The 24,110-nt window shown below is 38.7% G+C and overlaps 1 protein-coding gene across 1 annotated transcript in view; it reads left to right on the top strand.

The window, feature by feature from the left end:
* Positions 1-5,150: 5,150 nt before the first annotated feature.
* Positions 5,151-24,110, top strand: part of GRB14 (growth factor receptor bound protein 14) — a 193,046-nt gene continuing 174,086 nt past the window's right edge. Inside the window, exons 1-2 of the mRNA XM_049773783.1 lie at positions 5,151-5,335; positions 7,374-7,506. Of these exons, the coding sequence (XP_049629740.1) occupies positions 5,151-5,335; positions 7,374-7,506 (318 nt within the window). The remainder of the gene's footprint in view (positions 5,336-7,373; positions 7,507-24,110) is intronic.

Raw genomic sequence — 24,110 nt, 5'->3', positions numbered from 1 at the left:
ATAGAAAGTTAGATACAAAATAGGGCGAGATATTTTAAAAACCTACAATTAAAAGATTAAAACTAGTTTGCAAAAAATTTCTGTAGAGATAAGTACAGGGTAGAGAGCACTTGTCTGCATGTGGCCGACCCAGATTTAATCCTGTGCAATCACAGATGGTCTCCTGAGTACTGGGCAGGAGTGACCCCTGAGTTCACAGCCAAAAATAAACCTTGAACACTACTGGATGTTGTCAAGAGCACAAAAACAACAAAAAACTCCTATAAAGAAATGAGAGATAGACAACACATCAGTTAAATGGCCAGAAAACTTAAAGGGGTACATTACAAGAGGATTATAGAAACAGAAAATAATCATGTGATTAAAATGCTCAAGGAAGAGTCAGATTCCAAAATGAATTTGTAAACGACAGTCATTCAACAGATGTCTATGGTGATGATCCATGCAACAGTCTATTTGTCAAGGATATGATGAATAGAAGAAACTCTGGCATTGCTACTGGTGATGAAAACTGGTACAAGTACTTTTTGAAAATTGGCAGTATTTCATAAGCCAAATATGCACAGATACCTGACCTTATATTGCAAATTCTGCATATATGCACATACAGAAATACATGTGCAAATGTTCCAAATAATGTACAAAGCATTAATTTAAGCTGAATTAATAATAGTAAAAGCCTGGAAACAGCTCCGATGTGTATCCATAGTAGAAAGAATAAATAAATTTTAGAATCCACATATAATGGAAGAGTGATGAAATGCAGAAACTTGCAAAGGCATGGAGAAATACTGTAAATAATTTGCAAGGGAGTCAAGTCAAAAACAAAAGTAGCATACAGTATGATTCCATTTATATAAAGATTAAATCCAACCAATTTAAGATGCTGAAGAATGAATACTTGTTGCTAGTCTGCAAATATAAAAGAATTTATTTTTGTGAAAATCATCATTAAAGGTTTGGGATGGCCAATAATAATCTATTTCATATTCTTAAGTCAGGATTTGTTTATAATCATTTATAATTAGCCATCAAGGAATTTGCTTGTGTACTTTTATATGTTTGTTATCTTTTTGAATATGAAGTTAAAATGTTTACATTTGATGAGAAAGAAATTAGTAAGCAAGGAAGACACAATTTCCTTGAGGGTAAAATATCTATAGAGTTCCTTGGGAGTGAAATGAAAATGAAATGTGGCAGAAAGACACATTTGAGGGAAGGACCAGGAGTCAATTTGCTTCCTTTGCAATTTAATGTAAGGTCAACTCAAATAAGACAAACTAGGAGAGGACTTCCGGGGGTGGCAAACAGGATTTTTACCTTCACTTAAAATGGCAAAATGCAATATGTGTTTAATATATTATTGTTAAAATTATATGTGTGTGTGTGTGTGTGTGTGTGTGTGTTTGTTTTGGCAGGTCATTGCGTGGTGTGGCTCTCTGACTCTCACAGTTTAAAATTTTTGCTCTTTGTGTCGAACTTGTTCGCCACCCCTGGCTAGATCTTGGGTACCAAGATAACTGCTTTACTGTTTCAAAACTCTTAAGTTCTGGGAGAATAAAGACAGCCCTTTTGCATTGCATTCTTTTAAGCTTTTGTAGGCCCGATAGTATTGTGATCCTTTCATACTCCAGAGTTTTTATTTATCATAATTTCTTATAAGCCTCCAATATACAAAGCCAACTCTTTAGTTGACTTTCTTCAAAAAATGTAAATGAACTAACTCTTAAATTTTTGTTACAAATCTTCAAATGTCTGGAAGTACATTCAATATTTAATGCCAATCAACAAGACAAAACTATTTAGGTTTTTATTTCTTAGAGATATGTTCTTTTCTTTTTGTGCACCAGAGACCAGAGATATTTTTTATGCTCCAAGCATTCTCACAAAATAGCATAAAGTCATTTACTTAAATGTACATTTTCAGCAGCCGATCCAGGACCAAAGGTGGTTGGTTCGAATCCTGGTGTCCCATATGGTTCCCCGTGCCTGCCAGGAGCTATTTCTGAGCAGACAGCCAGGAGTAACCCCTGAGCACTGACGGGTGTGACCCAAAAACCAAAAAAAAAAAAAAATGTACATTTTCGGGGCCGGGCGGTGGCGCTGGAGGTAAGGTGCCTGCCTTGCCTGTGCTAGCCTAGGACGGTTCGATCCCCTGGCATCCCATATGGTCCCCCAAGAAGCCAGGAGCAACTTCTGAGCGCATAGCCAGGAGTAACCCCTGAGCGTCACAGGGTGTGGCCCAAAAACCAAAAAAAAAAAAAAAAAGTACATTTTCTGGATTTCCACTAATTGTGAAAATGTCTAGAGAGGTACGAGACAAGTGATATCTCATTCCAACCAAGAATTATTATTTATGGAGAATAAACATTTATATATGCTTTGGAAGAGTGGTATTTATTATGATTCTAGGAATATACAGTACCCACCAATCCTTTCCCCGGTGTGTGTGTGTGTGTGTGTGTGTGTGTGTGTGAGAGAGAGAGAGAGAGAGAGAGAGAGAGAGAGAGAGAGAGAGAGAGAGAGAGAGAGAGAGAGAGAGAGAGAGAGAACTGTCTGAAGTCAATAAGACTGGCACCTTCACTCTACTGAGAAATAGTTGGTTGCAGAGATTGAGACAAAAAATATATAAGGAGACAATGACATGGGCTGTTTAATCTTTGGAGTTGCCTGAGCATAAGTGAGCTCACAGGCCGGCCATTTATTTAGCACAGTTTTGCTCCCTCATCTTCACTTTGAACACGTGAGTTATTGTTTAAGTTAATGAAGACATTAAGAACAGTTAGAAAGATATTGAAATTCTAAAAACCCAACTGCAAACATGTTTGTAATCAAAATGTTTAAATAAATATTAAAAGAAAAAGATGTAAAAAAGAAAGATATTGAAATTCATTGGTACATTATAACTAGACTTGTATATATGACATAGATTTGGCAAGCAACCTTAACGTAGAGTAAGATTATGAGTTTCATATTCTATTTTTGCTAAAGTTGCTATCTGCACTCAGAAGACCCTAAACTATTATATATTTTATACTATTCTTCTCTCTCTCTCTCTCTCTCTATATATATATATATATATATATATATATATATATATATATATATTTGTTTTTGGGCCACACCGGCGGTGCTCAGGGGTTACTCCTGGCTATCTGCTCAGAAATAGCTCCTGGCAGGCACGGGGGACCATATGATACACTGGGATTTGAACCAACCACCTCAGGTCCTGGATCGACTGCTTGCAAGGCAAACACCGCTGTGCTATCTGTCCGACCCTTCTTGATATATTTTTGCTTGCCATTAATCTATTATTTTTTTCCTGGAACATATTTTTATGTTTGTTTATATATTAAGACCTTTTACCCAGGGGACTACCCAACCTTGGAGTTGAGCTTTTGTAAGGGGACAATTTCCCATAGAATGATTAATAGTCTATTATTGAGAAAAACTTGTTACTGATTACCTATCCTTTTATTGATTTATTTTTTAGGGGGAGTGGCACATCTGGATATGCTCAAGGCTTATTTCAGATCTGAGCTCAGGAATCGCTCCTGGCATTGATCAGGAAACTTTATGATTGTCAGATATTGAACCTGGTCAGTTACATGCAAGTTAAGCACATTACCCCTCTCCAGACATCTTTCCAAACATTATCTCTCCAAATCTCAATCATGTTTAGAGGAGAAATGGTTCCCCGCAAGACTTGGGATGAAATTAATAATGATGTTGATGATGATATAAGTTTATGATTTTAGTTCAAGTTATCTGCATATGTGCTCCCCCTTTTCACTTGTCTGTAATGACCTCATTATCTTTGACTCTTTTTTTTTAATTAAACTTGCTTAAAACCCTCAGAGTCTAAACTACAGGCAATGAGCATGAGATAGGGTATTGTCTAATACACAGTATCAGTACAAAAGAGAGGGCATCATAACTAACATTATTCATTTTATACCTCAGTGTTTGCTTTTCCCTGGGCAGAGGTTGTGGAGGTTAAGAAAACTTGGCGTCACAGATGCCAGGGCCAGATGATGTTAACTAATTTGGTCAAAGAACAAAGACTGTGTCAAACATTTGGAAATTCTCAAAGGTGTAATGGGGATGGAGGACACTCCAGGAAGGAAGAGCAGACACTGGGTCATCCAGAGTTTCCAAAGTAGAGCTGTTTTTTGAGCGGAACCACTACTTCAACTGGTCTGAGGGCATTTTGTCGACAGAAATTTCTAGGCTGGAATCTTGACTGAACCCATGGCTGGGTGCAATGAATGTTGTGAAAGGAATGCGTTGACTTTGGACTCCAATGTCATTACCTGTAAAATGGGGCCAACATCCAACTTAGGAGGCATTGACTGAAAGAGTGAGACAGAAGCTAAGCTTGGAGACTCTAAAAAAATTGCTCTGGAGACGCTTATAAAAATGCTCTCCTGGAACAAAAAGAAAACCACTTCTCACGAGTCCAGGTTCACTCTTGGCTTAGTCAAAAATGTGCAAATGTCTCACCAGGGCTGAGCCCTTACCACCTGGCAGTGGGGTTGGGGGAGGCTGCGCCTTCCAACTCGCCTAACTGAGCAGCAATGTGGGGCAAGTAGGGAGGAAAAGACCGGGTCAACTGGTGCCTGCACCCCACTGGCCCTTCTGACACGGTGGGGCCTAGCATGGCGGCCCCGCGAGCGCTGAGGTAAATCTCAGAGGACTGAGGAGGAATGAATGAAAGGATCTGGGAGGTCAGCGGGCTCCGAGCCCTCCAGGGAGCCAGGCGGGCGATCAGCCGGAGCTGTCAGTCTGTCGGGCTGAGAGCCTCGCGCTCGGGCTCCCACCTGAGGAGGTGGCGGCGGGGCGGGCCGGGCCTCGCCTCGCCTCGCCTCGCCTCGCCTCGCCTCGCCTCGCCCCTCCTCAGCTCCTCAGCGCGTGTCCCGGCGCCCGCCCTCCCCCGCCCCTCCCCTCCCCTCCCCTCCCCCTCCGCCCGCCCCCGCCCCGCCCCTCCCCCGCGCCGCGCCTCGCCTCGCCTCGCCTCGCCTCTGCTCGGCCGCGCTCGCCGCCGCCGCCGCCCGGGCCCGCACCCGCACCCGCACCTGCCGCGCCGCTCGCTCGCTCCCCGCCGCTGCCCTCGAGCCGCCCATGCCGCGCGCCTGCCCCGGCCCGCGACCATGACCACTTCCCTGCCCGATGGGCCGGGCGCCGCGGGCCTGGCGGCCGCCCGCGACCCGCCGCCGGCCGCCCAGGTGTGCGGCGCCGCCCGCGACCCGCCGCCCGGCCCCGGCCCCCGGCTGCCCCCGAGCGCGCGGCCGCTGCTGCCCCCGGCGGGCGGGACCCGCGGCCGGGCGGCGGACAGGTAAGGGAGGGGGCGGCGCGGGTGGGGGCGGCGGGGCCGGGGGAGTGTCCCGCCGGCGGGCGAGGGGCGGGCCTGGGGGCGAAGCGTGCGCCCGGAGCCGGGCCAAGTTTGCAAAGTCTCCCAAGACCGCGTCGTCGCGCCCTGAGCTGGGCTCCGACCCCGGCGGGCGCGGGACACGGCCATCTCGCTCGCGCTCGCGCTCGCCCGCTGCCCCGGCGCCTTAGAAATAGCATCGCGGCTTCACTGAGCTCGCTCGCTCGCTCGCTCTCTGTCTCTCTCTGTCTCTGTGTCTCTCTATCTCTCTGTCTGTCTCTCTCTCTCTCTGTCTCTCTTTCTCTCTGTCTCTTTCTCTCTCTGTCTCTTTCTCTCTGTCTCTCTCTGCCTCTGTCTCTGTCTCTGTGTGTCTCTGTGTGTCTCTCTGTCTCTCTATCTCTCTGTCTTCTCTTTCTCTCTGTCTCTCTGTCTCTTTCTCTCTGTCTCTCTTTCTCTTCTGTCTTTCTCTGTGTCTCTCTGTCTCTGTGTGTCTCTCTCTGTGTGTCTCTCTGTCTCTATCTGTCTGTCTCTCTTTCTCTCTCTGTCTCTCTTTCTCTGTTTCTTTCTCTCTCTGTCTCTGTCTCTCTCTCTCTCTCTCTGTCTCTTTCTGTTTCTCTCTCTCTTCTGTCTCTTTCTCTCTCTGTGTCTCTCTGTCTCTCTCTGTCTCTGTGTCTCTCTCTGTCTCTTTCTCTCTCTGTCTCTCTCTGTCTCTGTGTCTCTCTCTCTGACTCTCTTCTCCTCTCCCTCTCTCCTAGCTCTCTTCTCTTCCTCTCCTTGCTGTCTGTCTCCCTTGCTTTCTCTTTCTCGCTTCTCACTCTCCTTTCCTTGTCCTCTCTTGCTCTCACTCTCTCCCCTCTCCATCTCCTCTCTTTCTTCTCTTTCTCTCTCTCTCCCCTCTTTTTCTCCTCTCTCTATGTCTCTCGCTCCTTTCTCTCCTCCCCCCCCTCTCTCCCAGCTCTCTTCAGCCTGTTCTGTATAACTATGAGGCCAAAGCTCCAAACTTGACCACCCCTACTCCCCATCCCCCATTTCTGCTTTCTTCGTGACCCGTTCTTAGAAATAAATGAATGAATGAATAAATAAATAAATGCCCCTTTCATTTTTATATCTTCAAAAAAAAAAATCGCAGCTTAAGTGGCTTCACCTCCCACAGCGTCTTCCAGCGACCCTGGAGAAGCAAAGCAGGGATTGACATTTGAGCAGTCTCCCAGTTCAGCGGGAAAAGAATAGAGTCTTTAAAGATTTCCCAATCTCCATAACATTCAGTATTAAGTGCCTTTAGAGTTCACAATTTCGCACATACTTTAGGATAGAAAAAGGCTGCAGCAATAGAAAAATCTATAGTCCTTTATGATCATACATTTAAATGGTACATTTTTCCCCCTTCAGATTTTCAAACCACTTCAACTTCACTGAAGTTAAAATTACTCCGCACTAGAGTACATTTAGATGAGCAAGTTCTATTCACTTACCTTCTCCAAAGCTTTGCCTTGAGGGTTAGTATCTCCATAAGCACTAGCAAAACCAGCAGACTGTGTGGGGGCAACGTTGTGAATGAAATTTGAAATAAGATGATCCACTGTTACAATGAATAAATAATTTCCAAGAGTCATTAGTAAAATTGCATAGGAATGAAGTCACTAAATGTTTGTGTAAAAACTGTCAGTTTTTACTCCTTGAATGCGTTTTACACCAAGAATATTATAGTCTGTATCTCAGTTTTGGAAAATTATTAAGACTACTATACATCACTTTTATATTCCTGTTGGCATTTTTACACCCTTCTCCCCCCAAAAGAGCAGGAATAGTATAGTAGATTGGTTTATATTACTTATACTTTTTTTTTACCCCACAGCTGTACATGACAGATCTTTTCTGTATACTTTATTATACTGTATTAGTATTATCCAGAGTAGTGTATGTTGGCCTTATTTTTTAATCTTGACAGCAATTAAATTTTACAGTCTGATTTATGTAAATTACATCCTATGTTCTCTTGGTGTAGGAGAAAAAAGAAAGATCTCGATGTTCTAGAAATGCCATCTATTCCAAACCCTTTTCCTGAGCTATGCTGTTCTCCATTTACATCTGTGTTGTCAGCAGGCCTCTTTCCTAAAGCAAACTCAAGGAAAAAACAGGTATGCATTTATATTTTTTAATTTTAAAAATACATTTATGAGTTCACAATTTGCATAGACTTCAAGGTTTTTAGTAATTTTTTAGTAGTATAGAGGATTAGTGTGATGACCTACTTTAAAATTTATATGACTAACATAGTTCTTTGGAATTTTTTTATTTAGTGTCTCTTAATTTTTATGGTATATAATGGGTGTATTAAAACTTACTCCAGAATTTGGGAATGGGCTGAAAGAGACAATACACAACACTGTGTTTGGAAGCAGTTGTTCTTAGGTAGGTGTGAGAATTATATGGTACTATAGATGATAAATTTTGCTTCTTTGCTCTTTGTTTTTGGGGCTATACTGCTGGTGCTCAGGGTTACTTCTGGCTTGGTTCTTCCAAGCTCCTGCTGTTACTTAGAGGAGTATGTGGTGCTGGGGACTGAACCAAAATTTCCCACATGCAGAACATGCACTCTAGCCCTGTGAACAAACTAGTGTCTAGATTTAAAAAAACAAATATTTATTTATTTTAAGGTTATAACTTACAAATTGATGATTGAATTTCAGGCATATAGTGCTTCAACACCAATCCCATCAATACTAGCTTCTTCTGTCCACCAGTATCACTAACTTCTGTCCCTACATATACATGTTGTTTCTATGATAGGCACTTTTAAAGTAGGCACTGAGATTTATGATACTGTTACTGACATTGTTTCATACTTGACATATTCTAGCTCACCACTATCCCCCATTGTTACCACTTATTTTGCCATTGTCTCATTGTCTTCCTCCCTTCTACCCCTTCCCTTTCCTCCCTATTGAAGATATATTGCCTTTGGTCATTTATTATTACCCTGCAATGTTTCTTTATATCCTACATATAGGAATATCATTCTGTATCTGTTGCTGTCCTTCTGACTAATTTCACTGAGCATGATACTCTCCAGTTCCATCACCATAGAAGCAAATTATGTGACTATCTTTAGTTACAGCTGAGTAATATTCCACTGTGTATATATACCATAGTTTTTTTTTTTTTGGTTGTTGTTGTTGTTCAGTCATCTGTTACTAGACACCTGATATGTTTCCAGATTTTGGCTGTTGTGAATAAGGCTGCAATAAACAGAGGTGTGCAAATGTTATTTGTAAATAGTATTTTTAGGCAGCTGGGGTATATGGCTAGGCATGAAATCACTAGGTCATATGGAAGCTCAATTCCTGCTTTTTGAGAAGAGACCATATTGTTATCCAAAAAAGACTAGGCCATTCTACATTCCCATCAGCAGTGAGGCTCCTTTTCTACACATACACACCAGCAATGGTTGTTTTTCTTCTTTGTGATGGTGCTGATCTCTCCAATGTGAGGTGATAACTCACATTTGATTTTCATTTTTCTGATGATTAGTGATTTAGAACTGTTTTTCATATGCCTTCTAACCCTTTTTCAGGGGAGGTTTCTGTTCCTCTCTTCACTTTATTTTTGATGAGATTGTTGTTTTTTTGGTGTAAATTGATACTAGTGCTTTTTTTTTTTTTTTTTGATTTTTCAGGCCACACCCATTTGATGCTCAGGGGTTACTCCTGGCTAAGCGCTCAGAAATTGCCCCTGGCTTGCAGGGACCATATGGGACCCGGGGGATCGAACTGCGGTCCTTCCTTGGCTAGCGCTTGCAAGGCAGAGACCTTACCTCTAGCGCCACCTCGCCAGCCCCATAGTGCTTTATATGTCTTGACTATTAACATTGTATCAGAAGAGTGGTGGATAAATATGTTCTCCCAGTCTGTAGGTATCTTTTTATTCTAGTCATTGTTTCCTTTGAGAGGCAGAAGCTTCTTAATTTGATGCAATCTTATTTATTTATTATCTTTGCTGTTATTTGTTTGGCCAAAGGTGTTGAATTTTCGAAAATCTCTTTAGCTCCAAAGTCCTGAGGTCTTCTATCTGTGCTTTCCTCAATATAATTTATTAATTCAGGTGTGATATCAATTTCTTTAATCCATTTTGATTGGACTTTTTGGGAAGCTTTATTTTTATTTTAGAAGGGCTCTGAATTAATTTTTTATATTAAACTGACTATTTTTTTCCAACATGACATATTTTAGAAGCTTCCCTTGTTTTACTTGATATTTTTGTCCTTTATTTAAGAATAACTGACCATATACTTGTAAATCTATCTTTGATTCTCCATTCTGTTCCATTGATCTGAGAGTTTGTCCTTATGACACTACCACATAATTACTGTAGGTTTTCAGTACAATTTGAAGGTGGGAAAAGTGAAGCCTTTCATCTACTTTTTCTTTTTAAACTATGATTCCTTTAGCTATCAGATGGGTAAACATTTCCTTATTATTCCATATAAATTTCAACAGTGTTAGATCTATTTCTTTGAAAATACCATGTCATTTTTATTGAGACTGCATTGAATCTGTATAATACTTGGGTAACATTACCATGTTGGCAATGCTAACCCTTCAAATCCATTAACAGGCATATGTTTCCATTTCCTTTTGTCCTTTTCTTTTCCTTCTAGCTGTGTTTTTATGGTTTTCCTTATATAAGTTTTCTGCCTCTTTTGTTAAGCTGCTTCCTAGGTATTAGATTTTGTGGATCACAATTGTGAATGGGGTTGCTTTTTTTAATCTCTTTCTTCATTATTTGCATATATCCATGGATTTCTGCATGTTGATTTTGTAGCATGCCACTTTACTATATACACCTATATAGTTTCTCGAGGCTTTTTTGTAGTTTGTGTTTTAAGTATAATAATATGTCATCTACAAAAGGTATGAGTTTGACTTCTGACTTTTCAAGCTGGATTGCATTAAAATTTCTTTCTTGTCTAATTGCTATGTCTAGGGCTTTCAATACAAAATTGAATATGAGTGGTGAGAATAGACAACCTTGTCTAGTACCTGATCTTAGAGAAAAGGCTTTCAGTTTTTCACTACTAAGTACAGTTCTTGCTGGAGCTTATGGTAAATGCCTTTCATTATGTTGAGGAAAGTTCCTTCAACTTCCATTTTATTAAAAGTTTTCATCTTGAATGAGTGCTGAATATTGTCAAGAACTTTATATGCTTTTATTGGTATGATCATATAAATTTTTATTTTTTCTTGTATTAATATAGTGTATTATGTGATTGGTTTCTGCATGTTAAGTTGTCCTATCATCTCCCAGGTTGAATCCTCCTTGGTCATGATGTTTGGTCTTTTTGTTGTGTAGTTGGATTTCACTTGCTAATATTTTATTGAAAATCTTTTCATCTGTGTTCATCAGAAATATTCGTCTAAATTTTCCTTTTTTTGTATGGTGTCTGTTTGCTTTTGATATCAGGGTATTGTTGCCTCATTGAAATTCTTTGGAAAAATATCTGGTTCTTTGACTTTTTGAAAGAGTCTAAAAGAATTGGCAGTGGATTTTTTTTTTTTTCAGTAGATCTTTTTGAAAAGTTTGGAAGAACTAACTAGTGTACACATCTAGGCCTGGATGTATGTTTTTTAGAGAATTTTGATTCCCATTTAAATTTCCTCAGTTTTAATTGATCTGTTAAGATGTTCCATTTCTTTGTTCTTTAACCTTGGGTAGTTATAGGAGTCTATTTATCCATTTCTTCTAGGTTATCCCATTTTGTAGTATACAAAATATATATACACACACATACTTTGTGTTTGTATTTAGGAGGGCCTCAACTGCCAGTTCTCTGGGCTGTGCACTCAGAAATTACTCTTGGCAAGGTTGGGGACCAAATGGGATGCCGATATCAAACTTGGGTTGGCTGCTTGCAAGGCAGACACCCTCTCTATTGTGTTATCACTCTGGCCCCAAGAGTATTTTCAGAGTGATCCATTATGATTTTTTGAATTCCTGTGGTATCTGTTGTGAAGTCTCCCCTTTCATTTCTGACCTAGTGAGCAGAAAAGGAACACATTCAATCTAAGCTATTATTATTATTTTTGTCATAAATTGGAAGAGGCTTCAATGATATTGATACAAAGTGGAAATTGGCAGGTTCCTTTTATAACTTCTTTTTTTGCATTTTCAACATACTACTAAAAGAAAGTGATATAGTCAATCTGTGGTAGGAGATAATTATAATTTAGGTCTCATGTCATCATTATTTTAGAAATTCTTCAGTTTGGAAACTGGCTGCAGAAGGTAGATGACTTGTTAAATGTTAGTTAAAAAACAGACTTTATTTTTATGATTTTCTTTCTTAGTTTCCAGTTTGGGACTTAATTTAAGCAAATGAGATTTCAAAGACCAAGAAATTATGGGGAAATCCATCATAATTATCCATTTTACAGAAAAAGAATGTGTCCTAAAATAATTCTATCTCTTCTTAATACACTTCCTCCCAGTTTTGAATCAACAAAACAAAGAGAGGCTTCACAATAGGAACCATACTTATTTTTACAAGGATATGCAATACATTTAAATAGTCAGATGCTTTCAGCAAGGACAGACATAATAAGCAGATAGAAGATAGTAATTTTCTTTCACCTATTGCCATCCATTTATTCTCTGCACTTATACTATGATGAGCTCATTAATGTATATTTATAGTTTTAGGATTAGAGGAAATACTCTGGGCAATAGAGACAACTTGATAACATATGGTATTAATAGAAACAGTTGAGAAAATATAATATATAAAATGTTGTGGCATTTGGGTTACATAGATAGTGACTGAAGACTACTCCCAATTCTGTGGTTTAGGGTTGCTCAGTGGTGACCCGGCCCATTCCTGGGAGGGGTCTTGACAGTGACAGTCAGGGCATCATGTGGTGCCAGGGATAAAACTTGGGTTGGCTATATATGCAAGGCAAGGCCTTAACTCTGTACTATCAGACATTGAATTAAAAAATATCTTGGAATGATAAGTTTTATGTATGGTAGTTTAAGGTTTTGGGATTGAAGTTTAAATCGTTGCATGTATCTTTGGATAAAGGGTAGAAAAAGTGGGAGTAAATATTCTCAGAGCAAAGGTATCTACTGATTTAGAATCTTTGATGGGGGAGGTAAATCCTTAAATGGGTAGGACTGTGACTTTCCATGGAGAGATGAACCAGGAGAAGTTTTTCATGAGAACTTTATTTTTAGGATAAGTTTTAAGACAAAGCCCAAGGCAAAATTTCAGTTGCCAAAACATCTGGGCCCTTTCAAAGCCAGACTTTAAGGTTAGGACATAAGATATCAGTATGACTGACAGAGTTGACTGTGTATTATGGTTGTGGAAAATAAATGATTCTAAAATGTCCATGTGACCCATACTGAAAAAGGAAATGTTTGCTAATGACATAGTAGTTACCAGGGGGAGAATTTAATAGATTTTTTTTTCTTTACTGTTTAAGGAGGACCTTCTATGTGTTCCCTGCACCAACTTTTGGCTCTGAACCACTGAACTATGCAAAATATTTTACAGAATTTTCCAAAGTGGGGTTTTGATTTGGGGTTAGGAATTGGACAGAGCCAGTGGGCTATAGAAAGAAAGGTCTGGATTTAATCTCATTTTGATTTCCTGAATAGTCCTGGGAAAGCGCCTGTGTCTGAGAGATGTGTTGATGTGGCAGGGTGGATTTGGAGTAGAGAGAATAAGTGTTGCATGTTTATGTTAATAGACGGAGGAAAGATAGAGTGGATGTCATTGCCAAGGTCAAGTCATACCACAGGTATCAACGGTTGACTGAGGTTAGTTATCCTAGTTAAGAATGAAACATCTTGTTTGTGAATTTCACATTTCTTCTGATTTGATTTAGTTTTTTGGCAAACTAGGGAGTGGGATGGAAAGCTATATTTTTATTGACTCCACTTGGTTCTCTGCTCTGTTCTTGGGTCCTGTTTCCACAGAGACATTAAAGAGCACTCCTCTCACAATTTGGCTGTTTCATGAGCAGTGATTAATGGCCAGACCCTGGAGACCAAGCCAATTGCCACCTGAAAATGCCTTTCTAGCTGATTTCTTCTTTGCTTAGTTTTGTGTATGTGTTTACTTCGGAGCCACTTATAGTGATGCTTTGCTCAGACCTATGTACAATTCATCCCCTGCCACCCCCGCAAAAAAAGGGTAGCTGGGGGTGGTGAGGGAGGAGGTGGGGCAGGATTCTCTGGTGGGATTGAACCAGCACAAAGAGCATATGCTCAGCCCATTGATCTCTCCCTCCAGCCATGACCTCTTTTTCACTAAAAGTTGGGAATCTCTATGAAGTAAAGAATATACAAAGTTGTAAGAGGAGGCTTCTTTTTATCTTCCTTTATTTTTCCTTTTCTCCACCAAGACTTTGCAATACGCCTGTTCTTTTCTGTATGTACTCAGTACTTTGGAATGTGCGTAGTTCTGAAAACAGATAACTCAATGAACGTAATTCCCTAAAGCTCATTATGTGGTGATGTTGGTTACCCTTTTTCAAGGTGTATTTCTAATGTCTCATTCATTTTTTTCTGACCTTTGGTTGGAACGACACAAATGACTGTCATAGTTTCTATCAAATACTATTTATAGTTGAAATATAATAAGAGTGATGTGTCTCCTTTTTATGATTATCTTGCATTATTTTTGTCGAATGGCTTAGCAGTTCTTTTTTTATATATATGTACTTTTAGAGGTACCAAGAATTGAACCCAGGATCTCACTCATGAAAGTCAAACATTTCTGTTGAACTATATCTCCAGCACCTGACTAATTAATTTCTTTCCCATAGGAAAACCAAGAAGAAAAAACATTTTAAAATAAATAATAAATAAATAAAATAAAACAAAAATTTTAAAGAATAGAAACTTAAAATGCTATATTTTATAACAAAAATTTCAAACCTGTCAAAAATCATTTAGCACGTTATAAAATACTATTTAAACTTTTTGGAATATCTATATAATGCATGAATAGTAAAGTACACTGAAGGCATAAATAGTCTCTTCTCTGCAAATAAAATGTCCCTCTGTATACACTGTTGTCATTCAGTATGTTTTATTTTATAAAAAGAGCAAGAATGATGGAATTTTGATATGTATTCTATCTCTCTTGAATATAATACGTGTCAGATATATTTTCTCTGCTTATTTTAAAAATATGTATCATTAAAGAAAATTTAAATGTGCTTTCTTTCATATATAAGACCAAGAAAATTTTCTGCAATTTAAATATTATAGTAAAATAAATGAATTTAGTTAACCCTCATCCCCTATTTTTTGTTTTGTTTTTGGATCACACCCAGTGGTACTCAGGACTTGTTCTGGTTCTGCACTCAGAAATCACTCCTGGAGAAAAAAATATTATTACTCCTGATAGTTCTTGGGATGTTTTGCTAAGATGGATCTCTGATTGGCCATGTGCAAGGCAATCACCCTACCAATATACTATTCCTCCCTCTCTATTTATTATTATTATTTTTTTATTTTAAATGTTCCAATAAAACCCTCCTGAGCAGTTACTTGAAGAAAGGCCAAGAATCTTTAACCCATGCAACTAATCCAAATCTAGTACTTGTTTCAAGATTGTCTACCCACAAGTAATGTTTGTGCTTGGACTCAACTTTTGTAGTGGCTTTGGTTAATGGCTTTTTAGGACTAAGGATAACTAACACAGAATGAAGCTTCTGAAGATTTTAAAGGCAACACTGATGAAAAAAAAAAAAAAAACACTGTTGAAAACCTGTGTTGTAAAATGTCTAAGCTGGAAGAAATCTTTGAGAACATTGAGTTGAATGCTCTTTTATAGATGAGGAAATTGAAGCCAACAATTGATTTGTGGCACAGTGAGAACCCTACTAACTCAGTATTTCTTGGGTCTTTGTCTTTGACAATCTTTTTTTTCTTTCTTTCTTTCTTTTTTTTTTTTTTTTTTTTTTTTTTTTTTGGTCTTTTTGGGTCAAACCTGGTGATTGTTCAGTATTTAGTTCTGGGTACTCAAGCGACCAAAAAAGGGCATCCTTAAATGCCTTATCATTTATTCTATACAATCACTCTGGCCCTTGACCATCTTTTTTTAAAGATGACACAGTTTCAAAAGACCTTGTGACCTGAAGAGATAGTATGTGGAGTTATGGCACTTTCTTTGCATGGGGCTGCCCCTACCCTCTTCTCCAGTACACAAAGGAGCTTATGTGGTCCATTTCCTCCAAATCCCTAAGAAAAAAAGTAGCATAAATGATAAACTGTCAGTGCTATTAGTTTAAGCTCTTTATATTTCAAGAGCATATTTACAAAATCCTAGTTTTTTCTTTTTTTTTGCCACAGACAAGATTTATATTATTAACAACAAACTTTTGTGTGTAGTTTAGAGTGTATTCAAAAGAATGCCAATAATTGGATTTGCTATCTACATATGAAGATTTAAAAGATGTAAAAATTTTAATTGATATGCTTATGCTTCTGTAGCTTAAATAAAGTGAAATGAAAAGAATATTATATTTTAATATTCTGTCTTTCACTACACAGCTTAGTCTCCTGTATTGATTTGAGTCTTTATAATACATCTTAAAAATTAAAAAATATCTTAAATAATTAAAACTTACATTTTATATACTCTTGATTTCTTCTTCCTCTCATGTGAGAGACAAAAATTTGTTTCAGTTTCCAAGGTTAACACCTCAGAACTATAATGAATTATCATATTCAGAGAAAAAATATACTTCTGATATTGAATAATGCTGAAATTCTGTGTTGGCGTTATGGCAGTTTTGTGAACTCTCAATCATTTCTCCTGTAGTCATAAAAGGAGAAAATAATACACTGTGCTTCCATATTCTAATTGTATAGAGGCAACAATAATCAAGATTTGCCTAATTTACTTCATCTGCTCCTTTTGAAAGTTTTAATGTCTGATGAATATTTTGATGCAGACTACACTGTTGTTAACTGAAGTTGCTGTTTGTACTCTTAGATACCCTAGATCCTGTAATTTGACCTTCATAGTTAGGTGGTCAGACCTGACAATGAACTGCTGTTGTGATCTTCAGTGCTGAGGTCCTGCAGAGAGATTGAATTTGAACTCTGAACCTTTCACACTCAAGACATGCATTCTGCCTTTCCCACTATCTTCTCACCCTCATTGTTAAACTATGTTAAAGCAAATCTTTATTTTCTGTCATAGCACCTCTATGTAGTTTTGTTCATATCTGAAAATTTCATTTTCACTTGTAACCAAAATGTTTTTATTCCCTTGCAAAAAAAAAAATGATTTCTTTGATCAGTTAAGCCCATTTATAATCAAATTTTCTCAGAATGATAATGGAATCATTAAGTTATAAAAAGATTATATTTTAAATATCTCTAATCTGTTATGTTTAAGTTTATTTTCAATTGGAAATACATTATATGTAGTATTTAGGCCCCCAAATGATCTGGCTAAATCCTATTTAATGAAAAGTGAAGTGTGCTATTAAAGATTCAAAAGGAATAAAAGAAACAGTACTAGTTCCTACAATGGTTTCAAACCAAAATGATCTTTTAGTAGTACTTTGCTACTTTTGAATTTTAACACTTAATGAGATTAATTTTTATTTGTTTTTGACCCTCATTTTGTGGTGTTGGTGCTCACAGGACCACATGCAATGCTGGGGATCAAACACGTGTGGAAATCAAGCATCATCTCTTGTATTATCTCTCTGCCCCAATAAAAAAAAATTTTTTTTTGAGGGGAAAAAACCCAAACAACTTGATGTTACACAGATCACAGATCTTTGTACAATAGAAATAGGAGTTGGAGAAGTGCTTCTCTTAAGTATAATCACTGAGCAACCTTTCTAAAAATCAGTAGGAATACTTCTTAAGAGTATAAAATTGTAGGGCTGGAGAGATAGCATGGAGGTAGGGCATTTCTCTTGTATTCAGAAGGATGGTGGTTCAAATCCCTCCATCCCATATGGTCCCCCGAGCCTGCCAGGAGCGATTTCTGAGCATAGGGCCAAGAGTAATTTCTGAGTGCTGCTGGGTGAGAACCAAAAACCAAAAAAAAAAAAAAAAAAAAAAAAAAAAGTTTAAAATTGTAGACTTTTATAAAATTTGATAAAGGACAAAAGACTTTGAATTTTTTCCCCACTGTTGACATGTTTTTTTTTTTTTGCTTCCCTTTTCACACGTTACATGTGCATACTTATTCACTGTCAATTTAAAAAATTTTGGACAATTTGACCTTTTAAGATTGTGGGTGCTTTCATTTGGTTTAGAAAATATAGGGATATGCCAAATGAACTTTAGTTGGTGTTTTAATTCAAGTATTGATTTTTTGAGGTAACAGAGTCTCAAATGAACTAACTTGAAAGGTCATGTTATAGTATCTGCAGACCAAAGTTTCAATGATCTCATAAGAGATTAGAATTGTGAATTAGAAAGTCAGCAAAAATCAAGGCAGCCACTTTCCACTCTTTCATTTTTTTCTTTCATGGGAGAACACAATGTCTCTGCTTTATTTTCTAAATTTATTTTGTGTTTTTACAATACCCTAAAGTCTTTATTTTAATTTTTATTTTGATCATAATAGCTTACATATCTTTCACAGTAGTATTTTAGGTACATATCAACATTGAATCGGGAATATCCATCACCAAATTTGTCCTCCCCCCATCCCAGTTACCCTTCTGCAACCCATTTACCCCACCATCATCCCCCGGACTGCTAGAGTAGGTGGTCCCCTCTTTGTCCAGCTCACTATTAGTGATCATATATCTGTTTGGTCCTGGTATCTACCCCTCTCTCCCCCTCTATTTAAGAAACAGAGCTAGATAAATCGAGTTATGTGGCTTTGTTTGAAGGAAAGAAAAGCAATAGATTGGGGTACAAAATAAGAGGAAAAAAAGAAAAAAAGAAGTCAAGTATGCTGAAAATAGGCGGAGTCCTTTCAGAGAATTTCAACCTCAGTTTGAGAGAGGATGTGAAAGAGGCAATTGAAACACCACCACAATACAGAAAAGAAATATCAAATTAAATAACCAGTGAGCACCACAGCAATAAAGATGAACACCACACAACAGACTTCAGGTCTGAGATCAACTCATGTCGGAGTGCAAAAAGAAAGAGAAAGATAAGATAAAATAAAATAAAATAATATTGGCGACATCAACTTCAATCTCAACACTAATATAAAGATGTAAAAAAGAATCGATTAATCGATAAATAAATATGTGGAAAAATGATTGTTTTGTGCTCCCCCCCCCTGCATAGGCACAGTAACTATTGGGGATATTATACAGGGGATTCCCTTGTTCTAGGAGATACAGGGTTTCTCCCCCCTGAAGTGTACTGTCATGGGATTAACTATAGACTCCTTGCATGATCATTTGCTCTCGCCTTGGTGCTTTCATGGTGTATGGAAGACTTCTGCTTCGTCATGGATGGTAAAATCAGACCTTTGTATCTAGAGATCTTGGTGATGTGCAGCTCAAGGAATGGAGCTTATGATGAAGTCTTTCTTTGTGGTTCTAGCAGTTGTTTCTTCAGTGTCGTTTTAATCCATCTTCTATAGTTGGTGATATTGGTCATTATATTGCTCCTAGGATGGAGCCTGGGATAAAGTCTTTCGTTACGTTTCTGGAAGACCCGTTCAGTTGCGGTTGTCTCAGTCAAATTTCTGGAATTGGAGCTCTTGTTTGTTGAAACAGATCGTAGACCAAAAGCTAGGCTAGAGCTTTTTGTGGCTGTTGTTGTTGTTGTTGTTGGTCCCTGGATGTGTCCTGTCCTGTCCTGTCCTGGTTGTAACATCCAGTCATCTGTATATAGCAATCTTGGCTTTTGCACAGATCAAAAGGGTGACATGTTTTCTGATTTTGTCTTATCGTTGGCTGATGAGGAAGGACAACTTGCTCTTAGATCAAGTTGGTCCTATTTCCACGTTGTCAGGCTATCAATTTAGCACTGGCACATGTTGGCGTCAGAGCAGCATTATGCATGCCCTGGAGGGGATTGGGCTCCTGGAGCTGTTGTGGAGAGCTCTGTCATTTCTATGTCTGGGGTCCAGGAGTCAAGACTGGATGGTCGGTGTCTAGATCCCTGGAGTCTAAGTTGTTTCCACATGACAAAGTTCAGGGTTGGAGATGTCCCTGTGTTTTAAACAAGTATGAGTTCTTATCCCTAGTAAATAAGAGCTAGTTTTTACACATAAAATTTCCCCTTTTCTTTGCAGGAAGAAGTGGTGCTACATTATATTGCTGGTGGATTTGGGGGTGGAGAGAGGAGAAAACAGACACCCGACAAAAACTAGGAATATATATGCTCACACATATCTAAAGAAAAAAAAAGAGTTTCTTAAAAAAAAAAGATTAAATAAAAGATGTAATTAAAGGAGTAAAGTGGGACCGGGAGAGATAGCATGGAAACAAGGCGTCTGTCCTTCCTGCACAGAAGCATGGTGGCTCAAATCCCGGCATCCCACATGGTCCCCCGTGCCAACAGGGGCGAGTTTCGTGCATAGAGCCAGGAGCACCCTCCGAGTGCTGCCAGGAGTGACCCAAAAGAAACAAAAATAAATCAAATCAAATAACTAAAACTAAAACAAAACAAAACAAAAAAACAAGAAAAAAACAAACAAGGATAAAAAAGAATAAAGAAAAAAAAACAAAACAAAGAAAAAGGGAGAAAGTGATACAGGAGATTACATTTGAGGATAAACAGGATAAGAGGTAGTGTTATATAGGTCTATATTTATGATGAAAGCACAGGCTTCCCCATTGTCTTTTGAGATTTCCTTGTGAAGTGTAGGGTCCAGGCAGGGAGGTCTTGGGTAGAGTTCTTGCAGTGGGGGTCCTTTGGAGCTAGTTCTGGTATCAAGCCACAGTCCAAATTTGGGTGAGGTGATTAGGAGGGCCACACTGCTTGCGTCAGTTGGGGTACTGGTTGTATTTTCTTGCTGGGAACGAGGTGAGAGTTTGGGTGGGTGTCTCTTCACTTGTGTCGTGGGTACTGGCTCGTTGGGGTAGGAGGTCAGTCTTGATGCCTAATGGATTAAGAACTGAGGGTGGAGAGTTATAATGTGGTGGGGATATCGGGGGTGGGATTGAGGGGTGAAGGAATAGCTGGATTTCTGGGGGAGGGAGAGGGGATAGTATATGGGAAGGGTTATATATGGTATAGGTATGGGCTGTTTGTGGTTTAGGTTTGTTCCTTGAGGAGGATTCCTATCTCTGTGTGCTCCTGCCCACATATAAACATATAGAAGTTAGCTTAGGTGTATACTAATGTAGAGAGGTCAGGAGGGCAAGAGGTGCGCTGAGTACAGAAAAATAGGTAAGTATAGTACTTGAAAGGAAAGGAAACTAATAGTTCAACTTTTGGATATGTATAGGTTTCATGTCTCGAGTACTGACCATTGTGTTAGTGAGGTCTATCTATATAGGTGTTTACCCTTTGCAGTATTGTCCACAGCGCCCTATATGCCAGTTTTCCTTTCCTATAGAGAGGGTAACCTTGTGATTTTTATTTGACATAGATTGAATTGATGATAGTGAGGAGGAGAAGGTGGAGGAAGAGGGAGACAAGAAGAGAGAGTAGGAAAAAACAAAACAAAATAAACCAACAGTCAGACAACAACAACAACAACAAAAATACGAAGTAATGAGAAGGGAGGGTATAAGAGTAAGTGCATGTTAGTTTGGTTGAACGTGCTCGATGCTTAGGCCCTGTGGTATAACTCTGTAGGCCATGGTTGTTGCTGGTTATGTGCTTCAGGTCCTAAAAGAAGGCATAATCTAGAAATAAAGGGTATGTTAAAGAGTTTTGTCTGGCCATTTTCATGGTTCAAGCAGAGTATGGTGCCTCCTGTGACTGAGCAATGAGGTACCACCTTAGGATGTTCACCCTTTGTATCCAAGCACCCCTATGGACAGAAAAACTGAGAGGTTATTTTAAATGTGGTAAGGTTAAGACATTCAAACATAATTTTTGAGATGCTTCCATTGGACTCAGTAATTTTCCATCTTAATCTTTACCTATAATCCTGTATAAGATCCCTATTTAAGTTATTATGGGCCTTTGTAGTAAAACGATAATTACATACCTATTCTCTATGCTGCTGTTTCTACTGTTGCTGATTTCTTTATGATATAATGTGTAATCGGGCTTTGAGTTATTTTTTTTTCCCTTTGTTTTGGGCTCTACTCCCTAGTATATGGTGATTATTACAGTGTTTGAAATTTCTATCCTGTTATCCCCTGTTATTAAATTGCGGGGTATTGGTTGTATATCTGGTGTATATTCTAGGTACTTCAAATAGTGCTATCATTCTGTGTTTATCTTTCGTCTTCTGGCTTGCTTCGTTTAACATAATATGTTCTAGGTCCATCCACGTTGCTGCAAAGTCTGTGATTGTATCATTTCTGACTGCCATATAGTATTCCATTGTGTATAGATACCACATCTTAATGATCCACTCATCTGTTTTTGGACATCGAGGTTGGTTCCAACACTTGGCTATTATACTGAGTGCTGTGATAAATAGTGGGGTGCAGACATACTTTGGGATGAATCCTTCCAACTTGGGGGTAGATATGTAGGAGAGCAATTGCTAGGTCAAATGGCAGCTCAATTCTGAGTTTCTTGAGCACTCTCTAGACTGTTCTCCATAGGTGTTGGAGTAGGGGGCATTCCCACCAGCAGTGGATGAGAGTGCCTTTCATACCACATCCCTGCCAAACAGATTGTTCCCATTATTTTTTTATTTTTATTTTTTTTGGTTTTTTTGGTCACACCCGGCGGTGCTCAGGGGTTACTCCTGGCTGTCTGCTCAGAAATAGCTCCTGGCAGGCACGAGGGACCATATGGGACACCGGGATTAGAACCAACCACCTTTGGTCCTGGATCGGCTGCTTGCAAGGCAAACGCCGCTGTGCTATCTCTCCATGCCCGTTCGCATTATTTTTGATGTGAGCCATCCTCACTGGTGTAAGGTGGTACCTCATAGTTGTCTTGATTTGGATTTCCCTAATGATGAGTGAAGGTGAGCATGTTTTCTTTTTATTTTCTTTTTTTAAATATCTTTATTTAAACATATTTTTTTAAATATATTTTTTTTATTTAAACACCTTGATTTCATACATGATTGTGTTTGGGTTTAAGTCATGTAAAGAACACCAGCCATCACCAGTGCAACATTCCATCACCAATGTCCCAAATCTCCCTCCTCCCTGCCCGACCCCCGTCTGTACTTTAAACAGGCTCTCCATTTCCCTAATACATTCTCATTATTAGGACAGTTCAAAATGTAGTTATTTCTCTAACTAAACTCATCACACTTTGTGGTGAGCTTCCCGAGGTGAGCTGGAACTTCCAGCTCTTTTCTCTTTTGTGTCTGAAAATTATTATTGCAAGAATGTCTTTCATTTTTTTTAAAATTCATAGATGAGTGAGACCATTCTGCGATTTTCTCTCTCTGACTTATTTCACTCAGCATAATAGATTCCGTGTACATCTATGTATAGGAAAATTTCATGACTTCATCTCTCCTGACAGCTGCATAATATTCCATTGTGTATATGTACCACAGTTTCTTTAGCCATTCGTCTGTTGAAGGGCATCTTGGTTGTTTTCAGAGTCTTGCTATGGTAAATAGTGCTGCAATGAATATAGGTATAAGGAAGGGGTTTTTGTATTCTATTTTTGTGTTCCTAAGTTATATTCCTAGGAGTGGTATAGCTGGATCATATGGGAGCTCGATTTCCAGTTTTTTGAGAAATCTCCATATCGCTTTCCATAAAGGTTGAACTAGATGGCATTCCCACCAGCAGTGGATAAGAGTTCCTTTCTCTCCACATACCCGCCAACACTGTTTATTCTCATTCTTTGTGATGTGTGCCATTCTCTGTGGTGTGAGGTGGTATCTCATCGTTGTTTTGATTTGCATCTCCCTGATGATTAGTGATGTGGAGCATTTTTTCATGTGTCTTTTGGCCGTTTGTATTTCTTCTTTGTCAAAGTGTCTGTTCATTTCTTCTCCCCATTTTTTGATGGAATTAGATATTTTTTTCTTGTAAAGTTCTGTCAGTGCCTTGTATATTTTGGAGATTAGCCCTTTATCTGATGGGTATTGGGTGAATAGTTTCTCCCACTCAGTGGGTGGCTCTTGTATCCTGGGCACTATTTCCTTTGAGGTGCAGAAGCTTCTCAGCTTAATATATTCCCATCTATTAATCTCTGCTTTTACTTGCTTGGAGAGTACAGTTTCCTCCTTGAATATGCCTGTAGTCTCAATGTCCTGGAGTGTTTTGCCCATGTGTTGTTCTATGTATCTTATGGTTTTGGGTCTGATATCGAGGTCTTTAATCCATTTGGATTTTACCTTCATACATGACGTTAGCTGGGGGTCTAAGTTCAATTTTTTGCAAGTGGCTATCCAGTTGTGCCAACACCACTTGTTGAAGAGGCTTTCCCTGCTCCATTTAGGATTTCCTGCTCCTTTATCAAAAATTAGGTGATTGTATGTCTGGGGAACATTTTCTGAGTATTCAAGCCTATTCCACTGATCTGAGGGCCTGTCCTTATTCCAATACCATGCTGTTTTGATAACTATTGCTTTGTAGTAAAGTTTAAAGTTGGGAAAAGTAATTCCTCCCATATTCTCTTTCCCAATGATTGCTTTAGCTATTCTAGGGCGTTTATTGTTTCAAACAAATTTCAAAAGTGCCTGATCCAC

The sequence above is a fragment of the Suncus etruscus genome, chromosome 5 (genome assembly GCF_024139225.1).
Source record: "Suncus etruscus isolate mSunEtr1 chromosome 5, mSunEtr1.pri.cur, whole genome shotgun sequence".
Taxonomy (NCBI): domain Eukaryota; kingdom Metazoa; phylum Chordata; class Mammalia; order Eulipotyphla; family Soricidae; genus Suncus; species Suncus etruscus.
This window is presented reverse-complemented; position numbering and strand designations above follow the sequence as displayed.